General features: G+C 42.6%; 1 protein-coding gene across 2 annotated transcripts in view; it reads left to right on the top strand.

Annotated features, from left to right (window-relative positions):
- PGM1 (phosphoglucomutase 1) overlaps positions 1-23,719 on the top strand; it is a 57,274-nt gene that overhangs the window by 32,675 nt on the left and 880 nt on the right. For both annotated transcript variants that reach the window (XM_022581233.3, XM_022581234.2), the window contains exons 5-10: positions 1,148-1,338; positions 2,615-2,769; positions 5,219-5,334; positions 15,411-15,546; positions 18,801-18,984; positions 21,432-21,566. In XM_022581233.3, the coding sequence (XP_022436941.2) occupies positions 1,148-1,338; positions 2,615-2,769; positions 5,219-5,334; positions 15,411-15,546; positions 18,801-18,984; positions 21,432-21,566 (917 nt within the window). The remainder of the gene's footprint in view (positions 1-1,147; positions 1,339-2,614; positions 2,770-5,218; positions 5,335-15,410; positions 15,547-18,800; positions 18,985-21,431; positions 21,567-23,719) is intronic.

The raw sequence follows: 23,719 nt of genomic DNA, 5'->3' as shown, positions 1-23,719 counted from the left end.
AGCAAATGCATGAAAGCTTAAAGATAGAAGTCACGTTAGGGGAATGAGCAGAAGCCTGGGCTGGCTTGAGAACGGAGCCTGTGATGGGGTATTTGCTAGTCGCTGCCAGTCACGAAGCTGACCTCTTTCTCCAGGCCTTTAAGTTGTTCCTCGAAAGCCTCAGTTGCTATACCCCTCACAGCCCTGGCTGCCTCGGCCTCATTCTGTGGTGTGTCAGTAGCCTCCTTAACAGGAGGCCCCTAATGGGAGACACGTATTCTATACTGTTCTGACCTCTGTCGCATATATTGGTGTCGGTACCTTCCTTGGTGAAAAAACATTCTCAGCATTTTAGAGATGAACATTCTTGATCGTTACACTAAGTATCACTGTAAAGTATGTGACTGGTTTTTCCTGTTGTTCATTGTTACTGTTTTTTGTTTGTTTGTCTGTATTCTTTTGATCAGTTTTCCGGATAGCTTGATAGAGGAGAAGGATTAGGGCTCTGAATCCTAGCTCCCACTCCTACTCTCTGTGTAAGTCTGGGCAAATAGCTTCCTCTCAGAACCTCAGTTTTCTTATCTATAAATTGGAGGAAATAATCGTAATACAAAATTTATAAAATGTGTGCTGGTACTGTTCTCAGTGCCTCATATCTATTAACTCATTTAATTCTCACATCAACTATTATTATCCTCATTTTGCAGGTGGGGTAGACGAAGGCACAGCAAAGAGATTACATAGCTTTCCCCAAATGGCACAGCCAGTAATTGGCAGAGCTGAGATTTGAACCCAGACACTCTGATTCCAGAGTCCAGGTTCTTAAGCACTATGCTGTACCACTTCATGGGCCTTTTTTGAAGGACTGAGTGAGAAAACAGTTGAGAAGCACCTGGTACAGGTGTGTAGCAGGGCCTTCATAATGGTTCGCTCCCTTCCCTTCCCCCACTCTTTCCTTCAACAAATGGCCTCACCCTTTCCAACCTAAGCTCTCAATATTCCTGTTTGTAGAGCTTTCTACTCCAGACTTATCTCCCCACAAGCCCTTGAATACAGTTTGCATGTTCTCTTTGCCATTCGCCCTAGAACACCTCCACCTTATGTAGTAAGTCCTCACCTCCTGTAGTAAGTTTTTATTTTCTGGTTCTTTATTTCATGCTCTGCATAGTTGTGGGACCGTATGTGAAGAAGATCCTCTGTGAAGAACTCGGAGCCCCCGCGAACTCAGCAGTTAACTGTGTTCCCCTGGAGGACTTTGGAGGCCACCACCCTGACCCCAACCTCACCTATGCAGCTGACCTGGTAGAGACTATGAAGACAGGAGAGCATGATTTGGGGGCTGCCTTTGATGGAGATGGGGTGGGTACAAGTGTTTTTAAGTGAACTCTGATGCAGGGCAGGCCTGATCCTAAAGACGGGGGAAAAAGCAGACTGCTTCTACCAGGCCCTGTGGGCCTAGGAGTGCCAGTCAACCTCCTTCATTGCACCTGGAGTCAGGGCTCAGTTATTAGAAGACCCTCTTGAACAGAATGAGTCCTTGAAATGGAACCCATGTGTTTAATGTCTGCTAAGAGGGGCAGGGTAATTGGGGCCTGGTTATGATGTCATGACTGGTGCTTCATGAACTAGTTGGGTTCTAGGTACCTGTCCTGAGGTAGGTTTTTGCTCTAAACGAGCAGCTAGCTATTTAATCTCTGGCAAGGGTCTTGGCCTTATAATATACCCACCTGTTCATTCACATTAGCTGAAAGATGAAACTATAATGAGAGAATTAACATTTTATTCTTTAGCTACAATTAATATTTTAAATGAACACGCACTTTTATTTACATTGGTGAGTACATGACAGACGAGGAAGGAAACTGTCTTAGGTTTGTATACTTGATATCTCAGAGATAGTAAACACTACACATATTTACTTAGTCGAAAATATATTTTGGTGGTTGCTATTATTCTTTAACATCATCTAGAATTCATTGTTTCCTAAAAATAGATATTCCAATATCAAAATTTGGAGAAATTAGAAGGGTACCTAGCAGACATCATTTGCAATACATCTTTCTGTGGCAGTGCATGATGGGAGTTTTTCCCTCCATACTCTCAGTTACTTGAGTACTTCCGGTATGTCAGGCACCAGGAGGGCGGTGGGGTGGCTGCGTGTTCTGTTGGGTCCTGCACCATGTGGAGGGCCCAAGATTTAGAAGCCTTCCCTTGAGGGAATCTGCTTTGTTCCTTGAAGGATGCCTGGTAGACCTACCAGACTCTAAAGAGCCCATATTTCCTCTCATTGTGATCTCTCCTCTCTTTTGGGAGAGAAGAGAGGTGATTAGTTCCAGAGTTTGGAAAAGGTCAGGGAGGTTACAGTCAGCTGGCCTCTGGAGGGAGAACAGAGGATTCGGCCCAGAAGGAGTTTGTGCCTGCACTTTAATTTAAAACAGTTTTAGCTCTTCGGCACGGAGGTGCCACTGGCCCAGTGGTACTGTACAGATTCATTAGGAATAAAATCCAGTGTTTAGAAGCTAGTATGAATAAATGTATCATAGTTTTAAATTTTATAAAACCTCCATGTAAGATAGTTTGGTTTCTTCAGCACTTTGATTAAAAGATCTTCCTTTGAATTCCCCTTCTCCCAAAGGATCGAAACATGATTCTGGGCAAGCATGGGTTCTTTGTGAACCCTTCAGACTCTGTGGCTGTCATTGCTGCCAACATCTTCAGCATTCCATATTTCCAGCAAACCGGGGTCCGCGGCTTTGCACGCAGCATGCCCACCAGTGGTGCCCTGGACCGGTACGTCTCTCCATTCCCTTGGCTCCCGCCAGGCCCTTCACAGTGCTGGGAACATCCTTCTTCCCTTTTCAGCTAGGGCATCAGATGCATAGTATGTGCTATGGAAGTGTTTATTTTATGAAGGAATGGATGAACTTTTTTCTGGATTGGTTGTCTCCCCTCTGTGCTCCCTTAGCACCCTGCATTTCTTCCATCCTGGCACTTATCACACTGTGTCCTGATAGCCTGTTTACTTGACTATCTGCCCTGTTAGACTAGAAACTTCTACAGAGAAATGAATGTCTTATTCACTGTCCTAAACTCTTCCTGATCATGGTGTGCCTCACACACACACACACACACATCATTTTTAAAAATGAATGATTGAATGTTAATGAATAAATGAATGGATAGCACTTCGTTGTAGTCAAGACATCATTCTAGAGACTCACTTTCCCTTAGCAGTGTACACAGAGTTTGGATGAAAGAGCAGTTTGATGTAAGATCAGTGTTTCAGCAGAGCTTTCAAAAAACAGCCCTCATCCAGCCCCCATCAGATGCCCATACACACACAAGCATAGTAAATGTTCATTTGTCCAAAATCTGAGTAAATGTAAAGCTAGAATAGTTAAAAAAAAGTGCATTCAGTTTTTGAGAAAGGCGGTACCAGTGACAGTAAACAGTTGATATCTCTGACTTGCTTATTTATTGATTGATTGTATTTCATCTCACTTGCAAAGGCTTTAGGGTAGCTTACGGGATCACATCTAAAACATCTGAAAAATATAAGTTATAAATGAGGACCAACCAGGGAGAGTATTAACTAGACCATGTTAGGTGTCCAATAAATGTTTCCTGAATGAATAGATAAAGAACAAGTGAATGAATAAAAGGTCGAGGCCAGGGAGGAAAGCAGAATGTATGTATCTAGGCGCTTACAATCATAATTAATATTAATTGAACATTACCTTATGCTAGACACTAGATATGTTTTAAGTCATTTAATTCTCAGACGACCCCATGAAGTAAATGCTATATTTAACTCCTCTTTACAGGTGGGAAAACAAAAGAACAAAGAAATTAACTAATTTGCCCAAGGTCACCCAGCTAGTCAATGATGGAGCAGAATTTGAACCCAGAACCTTTGCTCCCAACCACTGAGCTATACAGTAGTTTTCTATTTCGTGTGTGTGTGTGTGTGTGTGTGTGTGTGTGTGTGTATGTTATAGAACTAGTGCTGACTTCAGCTAACAAAGTAGTGGCTAATATTCATATAGTAGTTTATAGTTGACACAGCACCTTTTTACATTCACCATCTCAATTGATCCTCATAGCAGTCCTTATTTTAAAGAGGAGGAAACCAAAAGAGTAGTTAGCAGTCTTGCCCGGGACCCCACAGCTACATCAGAGCTAGAATTAGAACCTGGTACTTCTGCCTTCACATCCTCCATCCGAAGTCGTGAGCTGGTGTGTGGCCACGCTCTTGTACATTAGACTGATCAGGTCCTGAAATACCTTCTGTGTAATCCAAAACAGTTTAATTCCAAGTTCTGAAAAAATTGATAATCCACATATAGAATCACAATGGAAAATACCTCATTACCCAGAAAAAAGTTCATTGTACTTTCACAGGTTTCAAAATCGTAGATCTAATTTTCCTCAAATATTAGAATTGAAATATGATATTGTGTTGCTAGTGATAAGACAAGCATTTTGGAAAGCAAATCTCACTAAAAGAGTAAATGAATTGTAGGTAACTTTTCCTGTTCAAAGGGCAAGGGTTTAAAAAAACAGTCACTCAAAGGTTTCAAATAGGCTAAGGATAATATAGGGAGAGGTAAAAGATATATTGGAGGGGACAGGGGACCATGCATCAGTGTGGATGCAGCTGGTGCACACGGGAGACTGCACTGGGCACTGTCCTTGGGGGGCCTTCCAGGGAAATGAAAGGAGCACTGACTGGGCAGCTGGATAGCAGGCATTGGTCATCCTGGCCGTGTGACCTCGGGCTGATCACATAACATTCTGGGTCCTGTTTCCTTCTCAGTAAGATACTGACCTCCCAGACCCAATATTCTATGTCTCTATGACTATAGGTGCATCAAAACATCACTCTTTTATTCACTATGGAATGGTTATAAATATTGTCTGTATCCAAAACATGTGGGTTTAAATGGCCCCCCAAACAGCCTTGCCCATTTTGCCACTGTTGCTTCTTCTAAAATGTTAAACTCAGTGACCTGAATTAATTCTTTCTTCGTCCCCCTTTCCCCCCTCCGCTGACTCCACATATAATAGCACATTGTGTGCAAGTTTTCTCATATGATTTTTCACCAATCTTAGAATTATGTGTACCTCTGAGGAATACTAAACGGGACCCTTGATACAATAATGGTTGCTGTTTTCCATCCCTCACATGGCTATGCTAGCAGTCCTGCTGTGATGTAACTTTGATTTCATGCCTTTGAAGGGTGGCTAATGCTACAAAGATCACTTTGTATGAAACCCCAACTGGCTGGAAGTTTTTTGGGAATCTGATGGATGCAAGCAGACTGTCCCTTTGTGGGGAGGAGAGCTTCGGGACCGGTAAGTGTGCAGTCCTGAGCCACCGCTTTCTTTCCTGTAAATGCTACTTGCAGTGAAAGAAAGCTTAGACTGCTAAAGGCAGCACTGAAATAGCAACAGTAGCTGATGTGTCCTAAATCAAGATACAGCTTATTTATAACAACCCTGATGGAGTGTACACATTTGAAAAGCAATGAGCACGTTCTGCCAGGGAGGGCTAATTTTACTTTCAGAGGATCACATCTACTGAGGCAGGAAGTTTGATCCTTGAGTCTGTGGGGATTAAACAGAGTGATAAACACATTTTTCTTCCCTCGGTCGTCAAGGAAACCTTTATAAATGTTTTCATTTCTAAGAAGAAATATGGTGGAGTGAGTCAGTTTCTTGTTTTTATTTAAGAGAAGGTTTCACCACAGCATTACATCTTCCTCTTTAATAGGCACACATTTTCCTTAGCAACAGGTTGTGATTTATTAAGGTTAAGTGGAGGGAGACCATTAGGGTGGAACTAAGTTGCTAGGTGATCAAGAAGTTGACGACAAGGATCTATATGTAAATTGTGGTATGATGAAAGAGTAGAACATGGTACGCTTTGGGAGATGTCCCAAGACACCTAGATCCCACTTTCTATGCTCTCTCTCCTCTTCTATGTCTGTCCAATATCGACCTGAATTCCCACCTCCATGACCTTTCCTGTAACCCATCCTACATCAGTCTCTTTCTTTTCTAAACATTCATTCAGGTGTGTGGCCCTTTCCCTCGTGTTGTCTCCAGCAGCCAGGTTACAAGGTACTTCAGTGGCCCTATTTCCTCTCCTCCTATTTCCTCTACCCAATATTTTGAAGTAAAAGGACCAGTCTTCTGGGTCCTTCAGTACCATTCTTCCATCCTTTAGCAAAGAAAAGGTCAAAATCTAGCATTCTATCAGCCTTGCCATTAAGTTGCAAGCCATGCTAGTTAAACAGAATAGAATGCTGATTTCTTTTCCTACAAGTCCTAGGGCAGGGTGGGTAGAATGAGCTGGTAAATTTGAGACACCCATTGACAAAATTCTAAGCAGTTTAATATCCTTGAGGGAGTGGCAATACTTCTTGGTAATGAATTGGCTTGATGGAATCGGAGAGTATTAAGCAAGATGGATGAGTCTGGGGGGTTGAACAATGTCTACAAAAAAGGCTACATGATTTCCCAAGGTTCTAGATCTTTGGTAAGAGGTGACAAGTCTACTGCTTAGTCCTTTCCTACCTCATAAAGTATGGATGGTGCCATGTTACTCCATGGGATACTAGATGAATACCCAATGGACCTGTGAGGTGGTCTTCTCCCATGAAATCTCCTCAGTGTTATCCAGTGCAGACTTGGTGTCAATAATTCTTCCCTATGGATGAAGCTGTCTTTGAAGGCAGGCACCGTGTCTAAACCTTTGGTTTCCTGACCCCATGTACCTATTTCAGTGCTGAGCCTAGCGAAAAGAGAAAAGTCTAGAACAGGTCTTTCCAGGGTGTTCGGATGTGTGGAAAGATACTAGTTCCATGAAAGAGTTCTGAGTTCAATACAGATTGGGAAACTTGGAATATACCTTTCTGTCTTGGATATTCATGATGATGTTATCATTTGAGGATTCCAAAACATTCTGCTATAAGGAATCCTGTTTGTACAGTTTTACCTAAGCATAGTTAACTGCGATATCTCTTTTTTGTGGTATATCTAGTAACGTATTGCCCCACAGACCCATGTGGGTAGCATTGGTCAAGGTGGGTCAGAGTCTTAGCTGCTCCTCCCTCACATGACAGGCCTTCAAGATGCCAGAGGGCAGTTCTCAGGTCCTCTCTTCTCTGGCCACCCATCCCTAGTCCTCCAGTCATCCGCCACTTCACATTGGTTATATACCCAGCATGAGTTTCTTGATGCTTCCCTGTTCACCAATGCCCTTTGAAGAAGATCGTGTCTGGAACTGAGCCCAAATCCTCCAGGATTGACCTGACAAGTAAAGAGTAGATGGGATGACTATTTCTAGAAAACTGGACCCTGTAGTTTTCTTGATGTAACTTTCATTTATGTTAGCTTTTAGGACATTTCGTAATACTGTTTAGCCCATGTAATGTTGTAGATAATTAAACCCCCTTAAGCTTTTACTTAGGAACATTTGCCAAGAAAAGTCCCCATGTTACGTTTGTGGAACTGATTTCTTTGAATCCAAGTATTAGATTTTAAGTTATTTCTTGTTAAAACTTGTTCTTATTTGTTTACTTATTAACCCACTCATCAAATACTAAGTACCAACCATGGTTTTATCTTCCCTTTGATATATTTTATATCAAAAGAGAGAATTCATCATAAGAACAATCCACAAACTCATTCTCTCTCTCTCTGAAAAAAAGACAATTGTTCTGCAATATTTCTGAGATAAGCATTTAAAAAACCAGGCTGCATAGCCATGGGTCTCCACTGCTAAGTGAGTGCAGCTGAACTTATTTAACTGAACTTCTGATCTCCTTATTTATAGAGGAGTTAATTTCCACCTACTATGTCCCTTGTTGGCAAATGCTTCCAACGGTTCCTTTACAGAGCTTCTCTGTAAAGGAGAAGTGATTCTACAAGCTTTGAAATATTTAAATTCTGTAGCTTAATTGAGTACAGGGTCATTTATTTGTGTATTTTTCTAGGCAAGAGCAGAGGCAATTTCTCAGGAAAGCCTTCCTAACCTTCCAGAGTAGGTCCAATCCCCTTATTATTGGACTTCATGGCACCGCATACTTCTTCCTTGCACGTATTACAGCTGTAACTTTACAATTATTTATGATTAACGTCTGTTGGTTCCACTAGAACGTCTGTTGGTTCCACTAGATTTTAAGCTCCATGAGGACAGGAGTCACATCTGTCTTGTTCTCCGTCATATCCCCAGAGCCTCCTATAAATCCCAAAATGGACCAGGTGCTCAGCAAACACTTGTTGAATGAATGGGAGAACACGCTCTTTACTTGGCATCCTCCATTCAGACCAACAGAATCCTGCTGTTGGAAAGGAAAGAACTTTAAACGTTATCCGACATAATTTTCTGTGTGTTGCTGGAGTCATGAATAACCAGTCAGTGCTCTTCTGCTTAAACACCCGCCTCCGTGGAGAATGCCCACCTCACCTCTGGCTGCAGTCTGGGACTCTTGTGGGGACTCAGCATCATTCCCTCTCCATAGTCCAGACCTGAGGACCCAAGGTCTTTGTGAGACGAGATGACCTTTCATGAAAGAAAAGGAGAAGTTTACTGGCAAAGAGGTGCATAGGAGTCAGACTTCAGAACTGGCTCACCAAATAAAACAAACCACTAGCATTTAAAAGCACAAGCCATAATATGACTCTTACCAAGTATACGTTAGTCTGTTCCTGGTGGAGAAACAGCAACTGTCTAACATGATTACTGTAGCCACCAAGGCTATGACGCTTCCTCAGACATCAGCATTACAAATGCCAGGGATAAAGGTGTTTTTTTTTTTTTTTTTTGGCGGTACGCGGGCCTCTCACTGCTGCGGCCTCTCCCGTTGCGGAGCACAGGCTCCTGACGCGCAGGCTCAGAGGCCATGGCTCACGGGCCCAGCCGCTCCGCGGCATGTGGGATCTTCCCGGACCGGGGCACGAACCCGTGTCCCCTGCATCGGCAGGCGGACTCTCAACCACTGCGCCACCAGGGAAGCCCGATAAAGGCGTTTTTGTTAGGGCACCAGAGCTAGACAGGGTGAACCTGCTGTTTCTGGTTGATCTCATGGAGCAGTTATTTGCCCCCCTAACTGTGGATGCTGATGCACGTGTTCATGCACAAGGGTGGAGGGAAACCTTGAATTCTTGGGAAACTGGGAAGGAAGTAGAAAGTGAAGTCACTGAATAGAATAGAATGTCACTGCTTTTTAAACTCTTCCTTGGGAAAAGTGGGGGGTCCTGGGAAAGAGGGATAGGAAACCAGGCTGAGGATTAACTTGGTATCATGTAGAAATATGCCAGTAAATTCTGATCTGGTTGGGTCCAAAGGTTAGCAATATTTTTCCCCCATCCCATCTTGAAAAGGTCCTAGTGATGATATATTATATAGGAGTGATTATCTTGAAGAAGTACAGCATTCATGCTTTGCAGATTTCTTTTAATTTTAATTTCTTATGAAAAGTCCTTCATATTTGTACTTCTTTTCATCAACTCATTCCTCAAATGTTTATTGAGCTTTGACTGTAACCCAGATACTGAATTAGGTTCTGGGAACACAGTGTTAAGCATAACCTCCCTGTGGAGGACTCCGTGGAGGCCACATTTGGGGAAGGAAATCGGACCCCGGCCAGGCTCTTACAAGTGTAATAGAAAGTGATAGAAACTGAAGTACAGGATGCTCTGGGAACTGTATAGTCAGGGCGCCTAACCTGGTTCTGTGGTGTAGGGGATTAGATGTCCTATCTACTTCTCTGCCTGCCCTGATTTGCATACCTACTGAGTACATTTTCCTGTAGGTAAAGCCCCCGCAGGAAGGTTAGAGCATCCCGTCTCTGGAAATTTCCCAGGCAGAACACCCCAGTAGAACTAGGCTGATACTCTAATTATAACTAACTCAGTTAAACTGTTACCTGCATGTCTGTCTCCCTCATCTGTACATCTGTGCTCTTCTGTGAGGGCAGGGAATGTATCTTATTCATCTTAGTATTTTCTCATATACTTGGAACATGGTAGGCACTGATTCAAATTTGTTGAGTATCAAATGGAGTTTGGGTTAAGACACATTTCCTGCCTGTCAGGCGCTTACCAATTTCCTCCAAAGAAACAAAGTTCCAGGGGCAGTCATGAAGCAGCACAAGGTGAATTGATAAATGGAAAATTTGGGGGTTGCTGAGGAGGAGCCCCCTTGAAGGCCAGCGTGGTCTGGAAAAGGCTTCCTGAGGAGCTTATCTGCCCTTTCACAGGGAAGTCATTTGTGCAGTGGAAGCCAAAGAGGACAGCACAGTGGACAGAGCAGGTCTGCTGGACCTCCCAGCCAGTCAGCTGAGGTCTGGGCATCCCCCGGGCAAACCTGTATTGAGAGCTGACTGCACACCAGGCATGAGCTGGGGATACAATTCTTGGCGTAGGTTGGGGTAGGAGCAGACAGGGTGTGATAGAATAGGGGTAAGGACAGAGGGTAACAAGTAAGGCATCCTAGATAAGGAGGAAGTTGAAAGTAGTTGCAGGAGATGTTGGCCAGGCTAATAGGTATATGTGGGGTGGACATTTCCAGGCATGTTTAGGAGATTGAAGGAGAGATAGAGGTGGTCAGAGAAAGAGAGAGAGGCAGAGAGACAGAGGCAGACAGATGGATGCTAGGGTTTTCAGAGAACTCTGTGGAGCTCTTTTTCTGCTGCTGTGGTCCATCCACAGGCCTTGGCCTGGCAGAGGCAGAAGCCCAGGCACTCCTGAGATGCTCGTACTGGTAAATGAAACCTAATCCCAAAACTATTGGCTCTTGGCTCCCTGAACAAAGGTTGACATTTTTCTTGGCTGAGACCAGAGTGTGCCCTGACTGAGCAGTTTATACATATCACAAGGTGCTGATTAAGTCAAAGTCAAGTGACAGGTGTTTGGAGATGCTGAAAGGGCAGAATCCCCATAGGCTTAGTTGGTCCCTGACCTGGACTAAGTATGAAAAGACCTGAGGCAAAACTCCTGTCAGCTAGGATCAGTGGTGCTTGCTGATAGTTTTCCCTTTCCTTACACTTCAGTGGGATTGGCTTTTTTTTTTTAATTAAAAAAATGATACCAGTAATTCGCATTCATAACTGGAAAAAATTAGGTAAGGAAGAAGAGAAAATCACTGTAATCACACTGCCCGGAAAAAAAGAACTTATTGGGTTATATTCCATTTTCTTTCCCATTATGTAGAGTTAAGGGATGTTATTTTTTTATTTTATTTTGTTTTTATTTTTTTATCAAGCACCATACCTTCTGAAATTTCTATTCTACCTAATTCAGATTTCTCTGATTCTATGTTCTTTTTTTTTTTTTTTTTACATCTTATTGGAGTATAATTGCTTTACAATGGTGTGCCAGTTTCTGCTTCACAACAAAGTGAATCAGTTATACATATACATATGTTCCCATATCTCTTCCCTCTTGCGTCTCCCTCCCCCCCCACCCCACCCCCATCCCACCCCTCTAGGTGGTCACAAAGCACCGAGCTGATCTCCCTGTGCTATGCGGCTGCTTCCCACTAGCTATGCATTCCACACTTGGTAGTGTATATATGTCCATGCCACCCTCCCGCCCTGTCACAGCTTACCCTTTCCGCTCCCCATATCCCCAAGTCCATTCCCCAGCAGGTCCGCGTCTCCATTCCCGTCCTACCCCCAGGTTCTTCATGACATTTTTTTCTTAAATTCCATATATATGTGTTAGCATATGGTATTTGTCTTTCTCTTTCTGACTTACTTCACTCTGTATGACAGACTCTAGGTCCATCCACCTCATTACAAATAGCTCAATTTTGTTTCTTTTTATGGCTGAGTAATATTCCATTGTATATATGTGCCACATCTCCTTTATCCATTCATCCAATGATGGACACTTAGGTTGTTTCCATCTCCGGGCTATTGTAAATAGAGCTGCAATGAACATTTTGGTACATGACTCTTTTTGAATTATGGTTTTCTCAGGGTATATGCCCAGTAGTGGGATTGCTGGGTCATATGGTAGTTCTATTTGTAGTTTTTTAAGGAACCTCCATACTGTTCTCCATAGTGGCTGTACCAATTCACATTCCCACCAGCAGTGCAAGAGGGTTCCCTTTTCTCCACACCCTCTCCAGCATTTATTGTTTCTAGATTTTTTGATGATGGCCATTCTGACTGGTGTGAGATGATATCTCATTGTAGTTTTGATTTGCATTTCTCTAATGATTAATGATGTTGAGCATTCTTTCATGTGTTTGTTGGCAGTCTGTATATCTTCTTTGGAGAAATGTCTACTTAGGTCTTCTGCCCATTTTTGGATTGGGTTGTTTTTTTTTGTTATTGAGCTGCAAGGGACGTTATTTTTGAATTCTTAATGAGGTAGTAGAAAATGTTAATTTTCCCTAAAAGTTTTTTTATTTTTCCTTATTAATAATGGTATCTTGCATTTATATTGTACTTAACAATTTATAAACTATTTCCACTCTCTATCGCAGTAAAGTCTTAAAATTGTGTGAGAAAGGTGGCATCATCCCCATTTTACAGTTGAAGAAACTGAGGCTTGGAAAAGTTAAGTAACTTGTCCAAATTCAAGCAGCTTATAAGTAAGTTTCAGATTCAGGTTTTCTGACTCTTAAGCATAAAACATTTTCCCTTGAACAACAACTGCCACAACTGCAAAAACAACAGTAGCTTGAGAAACACATACACACACCATTGCCTTTTTTCACTACTAGCTTGTCATCATTCATTAGAACCCTAAAGAAAATGAAACTTACCCAGACTTCCTGAGTATTAGTCAGAGTTACCTAGAGTTTTGATACATCCAAGGTGATTAGTGAAATTAATGAGAATTTTCAAAGAGACTGGGGATTGTGTAAATGGAAGAGAATATTTATTTATATTATCCAAGGCGGATGATTCGTTTATAATATTAGGTGTGTGATTTAGTTATCGCCAAGTAACTTGGTCAGAGTTGGGTGAGAGTTTTTGGTTTTATTGTCATTTCTACATAAAGGAAAAAGCCAGTTCATTACTTAGAATAGGAAAAGCACAAAGGAACACTGCCCCCTATGCTTTCAGTCTAGCCACCTCCCTTCCGCCTCTCTGCACCCCACCCCCAAGAAAAAAGAAAAGAAAAAGGAAGGAAGGACAGGAAAAAAAAACCAAACCTAGGGGTTCACAGATGAATAATTCCAAGCTGTACACTTCTGTCATGAATTCTCAGTATACTGGGGAAGCTGCTAGGATCTTACTGCTCAGGGTAAACTATTGCCAAAGCATATCATCATTTGCAAAAGCTGTAGGAGCCAGAGAGCTAACTTTCTGTTCCTTGAAATAGCACTAAAGGCAAATAAAAGTCCATAGCTAATAAAATTAGGTTAACATTTCTGCAATTTGTTATATAAAGTGCTAAAAGTATTGCCTGATATTTCTAGTTTGTCAGCATCCAGGTTTTGAGAACTGCTGTTTCTAAAAGTAGTGTCTTACTGAAGAAGGACTCTTTTGGGGGGAAAAGTTGTATATTTTTATGAACCAAAAAGAGAAAGAGAAGATGTTGGAGTAGAATATTAATTGATTAATTCATTTATGAACTCCTTCACAATTAGTTATTTAATATATTCCATGTGCTATGCTAGCCACCAGACTAAGTTACAAGGATATAAGAGATGCCTCCAAGACATACATGGATAGTGGGGTGAAAGGCTCATAAATAGATGGCCGAGGCTCAAGGAGTATGGCGCCGCACCACATGTTTTGAGCAGTTGCTATACGAGAAGAACAAGTAGCTCATCACTGTCCAGGGAAGCTGGGAGCTAGTCTCAGATAGGAGAGGATGTTTCAGCTGGGTCAAAAAGGATGAAGAGAGGAGGGAAACAAACTTACCTCATGCCTCATCGCCAGCATTGTGCTAGATACTCTCACAGTTGTAAGGAGAATAAGACCCAGTGGGATGTCAAGAAGGACAGAGAGGTACATAAAAAAGTTCAAGGCATGATAACATGCAAAACATTATTGGAGGGATTGTATCGAGTCCTATTCAGAAATCAGAAAGTAAAGCTCAATATCGTCTGCTCTTTTTAGAATAAGGAAGTTAAAGGCAAAAAAATGAGAGTTCTGTTCCCCATCAGGCTCTTGGGAAAGGGTCTCCATGCATATAAGCACATCCAAAGGAGCCAATTTGCTATTTTTGATAAAGAGTTTAGCAAGGACCTTAGCAGGAGACAGATGTGCCAGAGTTTATTTAACCAAACCCCTTTTGGTTAAAGAAAGATATCCTAGAATTGGAGGAGGATCCAGGAGGATCCACAAGTAGGTCCATTTTTAAGCCTTTCATACTTTTTGCCAAATTGCTCTCTGGAAGGACTGTACCCCTCCCAGCAGCAGCATGTTGGAATCCCATTTCCCTTATACCTCCCCTGATGCTAGGTGTTCTCATTTTTAAATCTATGGCCATTTGTCAAACAAACAGCAGTTTCTTATTGTGATTTTAACTTTAATTTGTCTTCTTAAAAATAATACAGCTTTTTATTATGTAAATTGGGTACCTGTATTTATTCTTCCATGAATTGCCTATTTATACCCTTGGCCTGTTTTTCTATCAAGATTTTACTTTTTTCTTATTAATATATAAGAACTTTTTCTATATTGAGTGTTTTAAGTATCTACTGTATATTGCAAATGTGTAGTTATTTTTTTTTAGTTTACCAATGGCCTTTTAATTTTATCTATAGTAGTTTTGCTGATAGAAATGCTAATTTTTAAGTAGAAAAATACATAGATTTTTTTTCTTTATGAATTCTGAATTTATATGTATTTGCCATCTCTAAGATTTTAAAAAATTACATATATATTCTAATATTTAAAGGTTTTTATATTTCAATGTATAATTCATCTGGAATTCTTTTGTATGGTGTTTTACAGGGAAAAAACTGATTTTTTCCCAACTGTTTAGCTAGTTAGACAAATACTACTTAAAAAGTAATCCATTCTTTCCTACAGCCTTAAAGTGACACCTTTATCATTTATTCAAGTCTCATATGTGTTTGGGTCTATTTCTGGGTGCTCTCTTTCATTCCGTTAAGCTACCAGACTATTAGTTATTAAAAATTCACAGTGGTCATGTTCTTTTGTTTTTTCCACTCACATTCATACTTCATAACTGATACATCAAGTTCCACCAAATTATTCTGCTGACATTTTTATTGGCATTTGCCTTAAATTTCTAAAATTACTTTGGGAAACATCATCATCTTCTTTTCAATAGTATGTGGCTTTATTCAATATGTGGTTTCTTCCATGTATTCAAGTTCCTCAGTAAAGTTTTATGACTTTTTTGGTTGGGTCATATATTGTTGAGGAGTTTATTCCCAAATATTTTGGAGAAATCACGTTTCTCACAGCCGCATGCTGTCCCCCGACCAGGTTCTGACCACATCCGTGAGAAAGACGGACTCTGGGCTGTCCTTGCTTGGCTCTCCATCCTAGCCACCCGCAAACAGAGTGTGGAGGACATCCTCAAAGATCACTGGCAAAAGTATGGCCGGAATTTCTTCACCAGGTAAGCCACAGCCTGGCTGGGCACAGAGGTAGCATGGGGAAGTGGATAGAGAGAATTCTCATGTGTACAAATTTTTTACTTCCTGTCTTAAGTGATAATAAAACCTCAGTTCCTTCAGCCTCTATCAATTGAGGATTTTTAATATAATTCAGTCAGGGTCGAGATGAAATCAACTTTTATGTTAGTCGTAAAGAACGAGGCTTAAAACTTTTAGTTAACATATTCAAAAGAATGAATGTTTTGTCAGCCTTTTAAATGTACCTATCAGGTGGACATGATAATAACATTGGATTTGGATTCAGAAGAACGGATTAGAATTTTATTTCTGCCCCCTAGTAGATTGGGAAGTCATTTAACCTCTTTCTGTACTCAGTTTTCTCATTTGTAGAAATGGAAATAACAGTCTAGCTATTGAGTGGATTAAATGAAATATGAGTCTGAAAGTGTTCTATAAACTCTGGGACACTGAAAGTATGGAAACTTTTTCTGAAATTATGGAAACAATTATGCTTAGTCTAAATCAACTTTTCTGACTCATTAAAATAGGTCCCCAAAGGCTGTGTAGTTATCAATACTTCATTCATTGATTCAATATATATTGACTGTGTACCTACTTTCTGCCAAGCACTGGGGATTCATCAGTGGACAAAATACTTAGACTAGTTAGTAAGTCTTCTTTCCCATACATATTTCTGTTTTTTTTTGTTTTTTTTTTTGCGGTACGCGGGCCTCTCACTGTTGTGGCCTCTCCCGTTGCGGAGCGCGGAGCACAGGCTCCTGACGCGCAGGCTCAGCAGCCATGGCTCACAGCCCCAGCCGCTCCGCGGCATGTGGGATCTTCCTGGAGCAGGGCACGAACCTGTGTCCCCTGCATTGGCAGGCGGACTCTTAACCACTGCGCCACCAGGGAAGCCCCATACTTCTATTTTTAAGAAGCATTAACATTTTTTTCCAGTTGTACTTTTCACTAATTTCAATTTGCCTTTCCCACAGTAAGTGTAAAAATCTAATAATTTTTTTCCTGAACCTCACTATTCTAATTATGGAAAATAAATATGAGGAAAAGCATATTAAATAAATTATTTATGTAAGAAACACAAAGGTATTATTCCTCTGAGCCTCAGTTGCCTTCTCTATGAAATAGGTGAGTTAGACTAGAGAATTTTTAAAATATGTCACAGATTTAATGGTCCATGATCTTTGGATAGTCAGGAAAAGAATTCAGCCTTCAGGAACTTGGCCTCCTTAATCAGGATCCTTTTTTTGACTTTGGACAAGTATATTGCTATCTTTCTCCCTCAGGTTATTTTTTGTGGAAGGTATAAGTGGTATCTGCCACATGGTACCACACAGTAGCCCTGGTAACCAATGCAAGAATCTCTACTTTCTAAGAACCAGAAAAATCTGGTAATTTAGAACAGCAGCCATGAACTCTCTAGAGCCTAAAGGATCATGAAGGCAGGACCATATCTGTTTTTGTAATCCATGGTATCACCAAACACTAATTCATAGTGACATTGTGTAAATATGCTTTGAATAGATAAATGAATGAGTTAACAAATGAAAAGTAACCAGAATGGAATAAGGTTAGGAGGGTTTGTTCAGAGAGGGTCACTCTTGAATCAGTTAGGAGTCTCCATCTATAAACTATCTTAACACATTTTTATTAATTTCAAATAACTGCTAACCAAGTATTACAAATAAAGTCCTCAGAAACTGAATTTATGGTTAGTTAAGACTCCATTATACCCTCCATTTATTTAACAAAAAGTGCTTTTTGCATGCATTGTTTCACATCAGCTTCGAAAACAGTTATTGATAAGGCAACTGAGATTCTAAGACATGAAGCAGCTTTCCCATAGTTGCAGTTGGTAACCAATAAAGGCTGGGTTCATAGCTCGTTCTGATTCCAAAGCCCAGATTCTTTCCATTATACCCTTCTGTGCCTAGGATTTATAGAACATTTCCCTCAAACACCCAAAGGTCACAGATGTAAAGCACAAACACCTGGTTGTAATTTTTTTGCTGTTTATCATTTTAACTGGGGGAAAGAGCTGACTTCAGGATTAAGGCGACTGCTGTCCTTGATTCATAGAATCCTGGAGCCAGAATAGTTGGCCTTAATTCCCTGGTATTTCTCATGTCTCAGAGGTGTCTGCTTGCACATATCATATTTGTTTCACTATTGCAAATAAATATAGACTCTGCTATCTTGAGCCTCTAAAAAAGAACTCTCTCAAGAGGGTGTGTGCCACTAGGACAAGAAAAGCCACCTGTAAGAGTCTTTAACCTCATAAGAAAGAAGTCAAGAACAATTCTTGGAGGAAAAGTAACAGTCATAGAATTTCATTTGTGATGTACTTTTTGTTTCTTGGCCCTTTTGCATCCACACCAGGCCTCCTCTGTCAGGGTGAATGCTGTGGACCGGAATCCACTCTCACTGAGAGGCGGGAGGCATTTCAGGTGTAAAGAGTTAGGGCTTAAAAAAAAAAGAGTTAAGGCTTGGCTCCTTCATTTGGTCAATGAAGAATTGGCCTTGGGCTTCCCTGGTGGCGCAGTGGTTGGGAGTCCACCTGCCGATGCAGGGGATGCGGGTTCGTGACCTGGTCCGGGAGGATCCCGCATGCTGCGGAGCGGCTGCGCCTGTGGGCCATGGCCGCTGGGCCTGCGCGTCTGGAGCCTGTTGCAACGCAGCGGGAGAGGCCACAGTGGTGAGAGGCCCGCGTACCGCCAAAAAAAAAAAAGAATTGGCCTTACTTGAGGAAGCTCCTGTGGAGACTGGAACTCTCCTTATCCAAAATCTCAGGAGCCTCAGGCAGGTCCCAGACTGGGACCCTTCCCAGCATTTATCCCATAGAAGCTCCAGCAGTTTGGAAGAGCAGTGCCTGAGTCACGTGTGCACTTATGCAGATAACATTGCTTTTGTTTCTACATCCTCAGGATGTGGTGATTAAATGTTAGATAATCTCTCTCAAAAGGCTTTGAAGCTTCTAAGAGCTTTATTCTGTAGAAGAGCCAAGATGGGAGTTTTCTGCTTATTCAGAAGCTCCTAAGCCTTTCCTGAAACCCTCCAAACCCTTCTTTTCATCCCTCGTCTGCTCCATCCCCAGAGAATGACACGCTCATATTTTTGCCAGCTTCTTCTGAAGTTAGATGGTTTGGGGGAGGGCCAAACAAATGCTGTAGAAAGTGGTGATATAAGTTGGTGTGATCTGAAGTCAGCCCACAGGCCTCAACTTTGTGATTTCTTCCAGGTATGATTACGAGGAGGTGGAAGCCGAGGGCGCAAACAAAATGATGAAGGACTTGGAGGCCCTGATCTCTGATCGCTCCTTCGTGGGGAAACAGTTCCCAGTGGGAGATAAAGTTTACACTGTGGTGAAAATTGATAACTTTGAATACAGTGATCCGGTGGATGGAAGTGTTTCAAGAAATCAGGTAGGAACTGACGTATGTGCAATGTGGGAGAGAAGCCTCAGAGCTTTGTCTCTGAAATCTCAAGAGAAAAAAGAAAAAGGCTTCTTGGTCATTTGTCCTTTGCTGCCCTGTTTTCTCAAGTGGCTTTCTGCTGAGTCACACATGATTTGCACAGGTACTTGTAGGGAAAATGGTTTTTGCCCTGATTCTACATACACCCCTATGCCCTCATTCTGGGATTCTTAGTGTAGACTCCAGAAAGACTTTTACATTCTCCAGAATTCTATGCAAGAGGTCATGTTGAATGTGTGTGCAGAAAAGAGCCCTAGAATCTTAAAAAGATGGAGAACTGCTGCCTTAGACCTCAACCTCCTTCTTCTCTCTCAAGAGCTTGTAGCAGAATGCCGGCGTGGCATGAGAGTAGCCTCTTCATAGACATTTCTGTGATATGTTCTGATTTCTAAAAAAGAAGAAAAAAACAGACAAGCCATTTACAGACTTAGAAACATTCACTGTTATTACCTGTAGCACGTGACTCACAGCTGACCCTAACACAGCAGCGCGTAGGAGGACATCACAGTTGAGACCCTGGACCGTGTCTGGATATGTACAGAACTGTTAGCGTTTCCCTCACTGGGCACCAGGCACCCAGGGTGCAGGCTGGGTCAGCCCTTCTCACTAACACCCGGGCTCAGGCTCCTCTCTCCTCTGGTTCTGTTGTTGTTGTCACAGAATGGACTCATAACTTAGAAACAAAGATAATAAAGAGGGAGGTAAGATTATGCTATAGCTGTCCAGTTAGCTTTTTTTCTGATCCAGACCCAGATTTTTGGCTGGGCCCTTCTCAAGGCATCCAGCAGGCTTTGAAGGAGTTGGGCTGCAGGACTTATTTAAAGTCTCTCTCTGGAGAGCAGGTAGTGGACGAGTGGATGGAGCATGGCCACAGTGACCCTCAGTGCCTGGAGTCTCCCTTTGTCAAAATTCTGGCCCCGTGGCTTTTCTTCCTTATGCTTTTTCACCATCTGTGAGAACTTTGGGTCTAGTATGGATGATCGTAAATGATGTCTGAGATAATTAGAAAAAGAGAGGCCTGGGGTTGAGGAGAGAGTGGGTGTAGGAAAGGGGAGGGTGGGGTCCGGGGGGCGCAGAGCAGAGCAGAAGATTTTGTGGTGAGGCTTCAGAGAGAGAACAGACCCTTAGGCAAAGTAAACCCCGACTCTGCGCGGCATCCGGCATGTAACAGGAGAGAGGGGGGATGCTGAGGTATGCATGGGAGGGGCGTCGGCATGTGCTCTGTGCTCAGAGGAGGAAGTCAGCAGCTCCACGTTTAATAATCAGAAAGTCTGAGCATTTAGATGGAAGACCGGGGAGGGGGGAAAATCTTCTGAAGTAGATATAGCATCTGCAATCAAGTGAAAAAAATTTAAGAGGCTTCAAGTTGAAAGTTGTGGGAGAAGGAGGCCAACCCTGGTATGTGTCTAGAAAGCAGGAAATGGTAAACGGGTATTAACTGTATCCTCCCCATGTTGACTAAGTGGGAATGTACTCTGTGTATTTCATCTGCTGTCTTCAGTGTTGAGTGGCATGATTAAACCCTGGATTGGGTCTGGTGACAAATAGTAGATGAGAGGTAGTACCTTTCCTTTTGGTAGGCCATCAGCTTTATGCAAAGTTCTTTTTATGGAAGAATTGACAGCCTCATCAAGACTGAAGGGTCTTCAGATAACTGTCTTGCTCAGCCTTCTTACCTCAAGAGTCCCCACCCTTTATTCCCTGAATCAAGATTATTGAGGACAAGAGATGTGACCAGAGAGGGAAGGGGGAGGGCAGGAGATAGAGGGGCGGGGCTTGGCATTGCACCCACATGGGCCCTGCTTTCAGTCATCAGGCATTGGTGGAGGCTGACTGCTGGATCTGGCTCAATAGGTCGGAATAGCTGGCCTCTGCCATTTGGGGCACATGGCCCCCTGTTCTACTTTGAGGCTCTCCATCAGTGTTTTGCAAAGAGTTCTTCCTCTGTTTCACCTGAAACCTCCTCTGCTCTGGTTTCAGCCCATTCTGTCCGTGTTTCCCTCCTGATTTGGAAATCGGATTTCCGTATCTAGCAGCTTATTTATTTATTAACTTATTTATTAGCCTTCAAACTGGAATGGTTAGTCCATAAATCACAGGGAAGCGGGATGGAGAGGGCAGGGCTTGTGTCAGCCAGCCTCCCCAGGATGCTGTCTCCCGCCTGACCCCAGGGATGTTTCGCCCCCATGAGCCCAACCCCCACTGGCTGGATGCAGTGACAGGCTGACCGAGGGCAGACTCACGGGGCTCAACTGTGGCCGTTTCTCAAGGATCTAATCCTCTGACTGATCAAGTACGGATGAAATTGGATCTCCAAATAGACCCCTCATAATTTGTCAGCCTTCAATCTTTCTTCCAGCATGTGAGGAAAAAAGAAACTCTGTTACCTTTCCCAGGGCTTGCGGCTCATTTTTGCAGATGGTTCTCGCATCATATTTCGACTGAGCGGCACCGGGAGTGCAGGCGCCACCGTTCGACTGTACGTCGACAGCTATGAGAAGGACATCGCCAAGATCTACCAGGACCCCCAGGTAATGCCCAGGCCCTGCGCCCCGGCTAGTTCTTTCTGTTGGAGGGAAGGGTAGTGGCTCCATTGCGCCTGTCATCACAACCCGTTTCTCGAATGATCAGACAGGTGGGCTCACTTTCCTCCACGTCTTCTTCAGTGCATCAGAAAACAATAATAGCTAACAATTATCTGAGCATTTTGTATTCACCAAGCTCTGTTCTAAACCCATTACCCAAATGGATATACTCATTTCATTCTCAAATCTGTTATTCTTATCTATTAATACCCCTTCTACAGATAAGGAAACGGAGGCTCAGAAAGGTTAAATAATAGTTAATAGGTTCACACGCCTGGTTAAGTGGCAGATTCAAGAGAACTAATCTTTCAAATCAGCCCCTGATCTGGTATTCTGGTCTGTCACTGATTATTTGCCACTTTGCTTGGTCTCATCACCTGCCCTGGCAGACCGTACACTGGCTCTAGATTTGGTCAGGGCTAGGGGGTAGGCAGGGAGAGACTGTTTCGTGGCCCAGAAAGAAAGGTCTTTATGGGAGAGTCTTCGGCCTTGCAACCTGTATTTTGGGGTCCCAGCCCCACCCAGAGTGTCTCCAGAAGTATGTTAGAGTGAGGAGGGTCCCTGGGAGCCAGAGGTGGAACAGAGAACTTGGAGGACAGCCACCCAAATGGGGAAGCAGGGACACACAGGGGAGAGTTTCCCCACGTGTGTTCCTTGTTTTGGAAACTGCTCCCCAACCAGAGCTCCAGAGCCAAAACCAGTTTAGGAAGTGCTGGGGTACGTTAGCCCCGTCTTAGCAGCTCACAACACACACCTCGCCTTAAAGGTCGGAGCAGACTTGCAGTACATATGCCAGTTCGCCATGTCTATTCTCCCACAAAGCCTTTTTCCTTCTGACACCTAATTAGAATCCTGTGAAACTCATTTGGAAACCCCTGGCATAGTGATTTTGATCTCTCTAACCCGTTTTGGAGTTAGATCTTGTTTTAAATTCAGTTCCTTTATAACTGTGTGTCCCTGGGTAAGTCTTTTCAATTGTCTGAGCTTTGGTTTCTTTGTCTGTAAAATGGCAGAATGCTACTTACCTCACAGAGTCGTTACAGGGATTTAAGGAGATGATGAAGGCAAAATTCTGAACACTGCCTGACATATGGAACTAGCTTTTGAGGAAAAGTGGCTCTTACAATTGTTTTTATTACAAAAAGAGAGAAATGAAAGGGTGCTTCAAGTTTACAGTTTTTCCAGTGGCCAGGCATTAGCTCCAGTTATCGCCAGATTGCTGTGGTGTTGAGACATCCCTAAAACTAAAATCAAAGGCGTTGGTGTCTATATTGTAGATCCACAGAATAATAGCGCAAGAGCAAAAGAGGAAGGAAGTTGTGTTTCTCTGTCTTAATACCTGACACATGGTAAATACAAAGAATGAGTGAGAGTTGTTTCGTCTGAACCATAGTCCTCAGGAAGTGGGAGGGCCCTGAAGGATGCAAGGTGCCCACATGCCCAGGTCTACCACCATTCTATCTGGGGACATGCCTTTCCCCTGGGCCTCAGCCTCAGCACTTCATTGGGACTGTTGGAGCCCCAAAGGGAGTGGCAAGTGGTATGCCAGTGTGTGCAGTGGTTCTCCAACTTTCTTCCAGGTGTAATGAGCTGGTAGAGATTTAGACGAGGGAAAGCAACAGTGGTCAATAGAAAATGTACTACTCTTGGCTCTGCCCTTGAATCACTTGGTCAAATCACTTCACTTCTTTGGGTATCAGTTTCCCCATCTATAAAATGGGCAGTTCAACTAGATACATAGTTTTCTTTTTTTCATATTAAAATATTTATTTATTTAAGCAACAGCAGAATTCTTTTTTCCCTTAAGTGAGAGGTAGATGGGAGGGTGGTGTATTTTGAAAAGAGTGCTTTGGGTAGAGTGTGAGAAACAAATAGGAGGGTGCAGAAGCGGATGTTGAAGCACATCTTACCTGTTCCAGGTAAGAGGGAGGACTTGGTTTACCGAGAGCTGTGGCACTGGGATGGAGAGAACTGGGTGACAATGGGAGAGAGGTAGAAGATAAGTCACTTAGGCTGCTGGTGGGTTGGACAACAGGAATGTGAGGGAGGAAGGTGTCAAGAATGACTCCTATTCATTCACTTGCTTTATGTAATAGATC

This window comes from Delphinapterus leucas, chromosome 1, assembly GCF_059928025.1.
Source record: "Delphinapterus leucas isolate spDelLeu-1000000601 "Yukka" chromosome 1, BTC_Dleu_Yukka2, whole genome shotgun sequence".
Taxonomy (NCBI): domain Eukaryota; kingdom Metazoa; phylum Chordata; class Mammalia; order Artiodactyla; family Monodontidae; genus Delphinapterus; species Delphinapterus leucas.
This window is presented reverse-complemented; position numbering and strand designations above follow the sequence as displayed.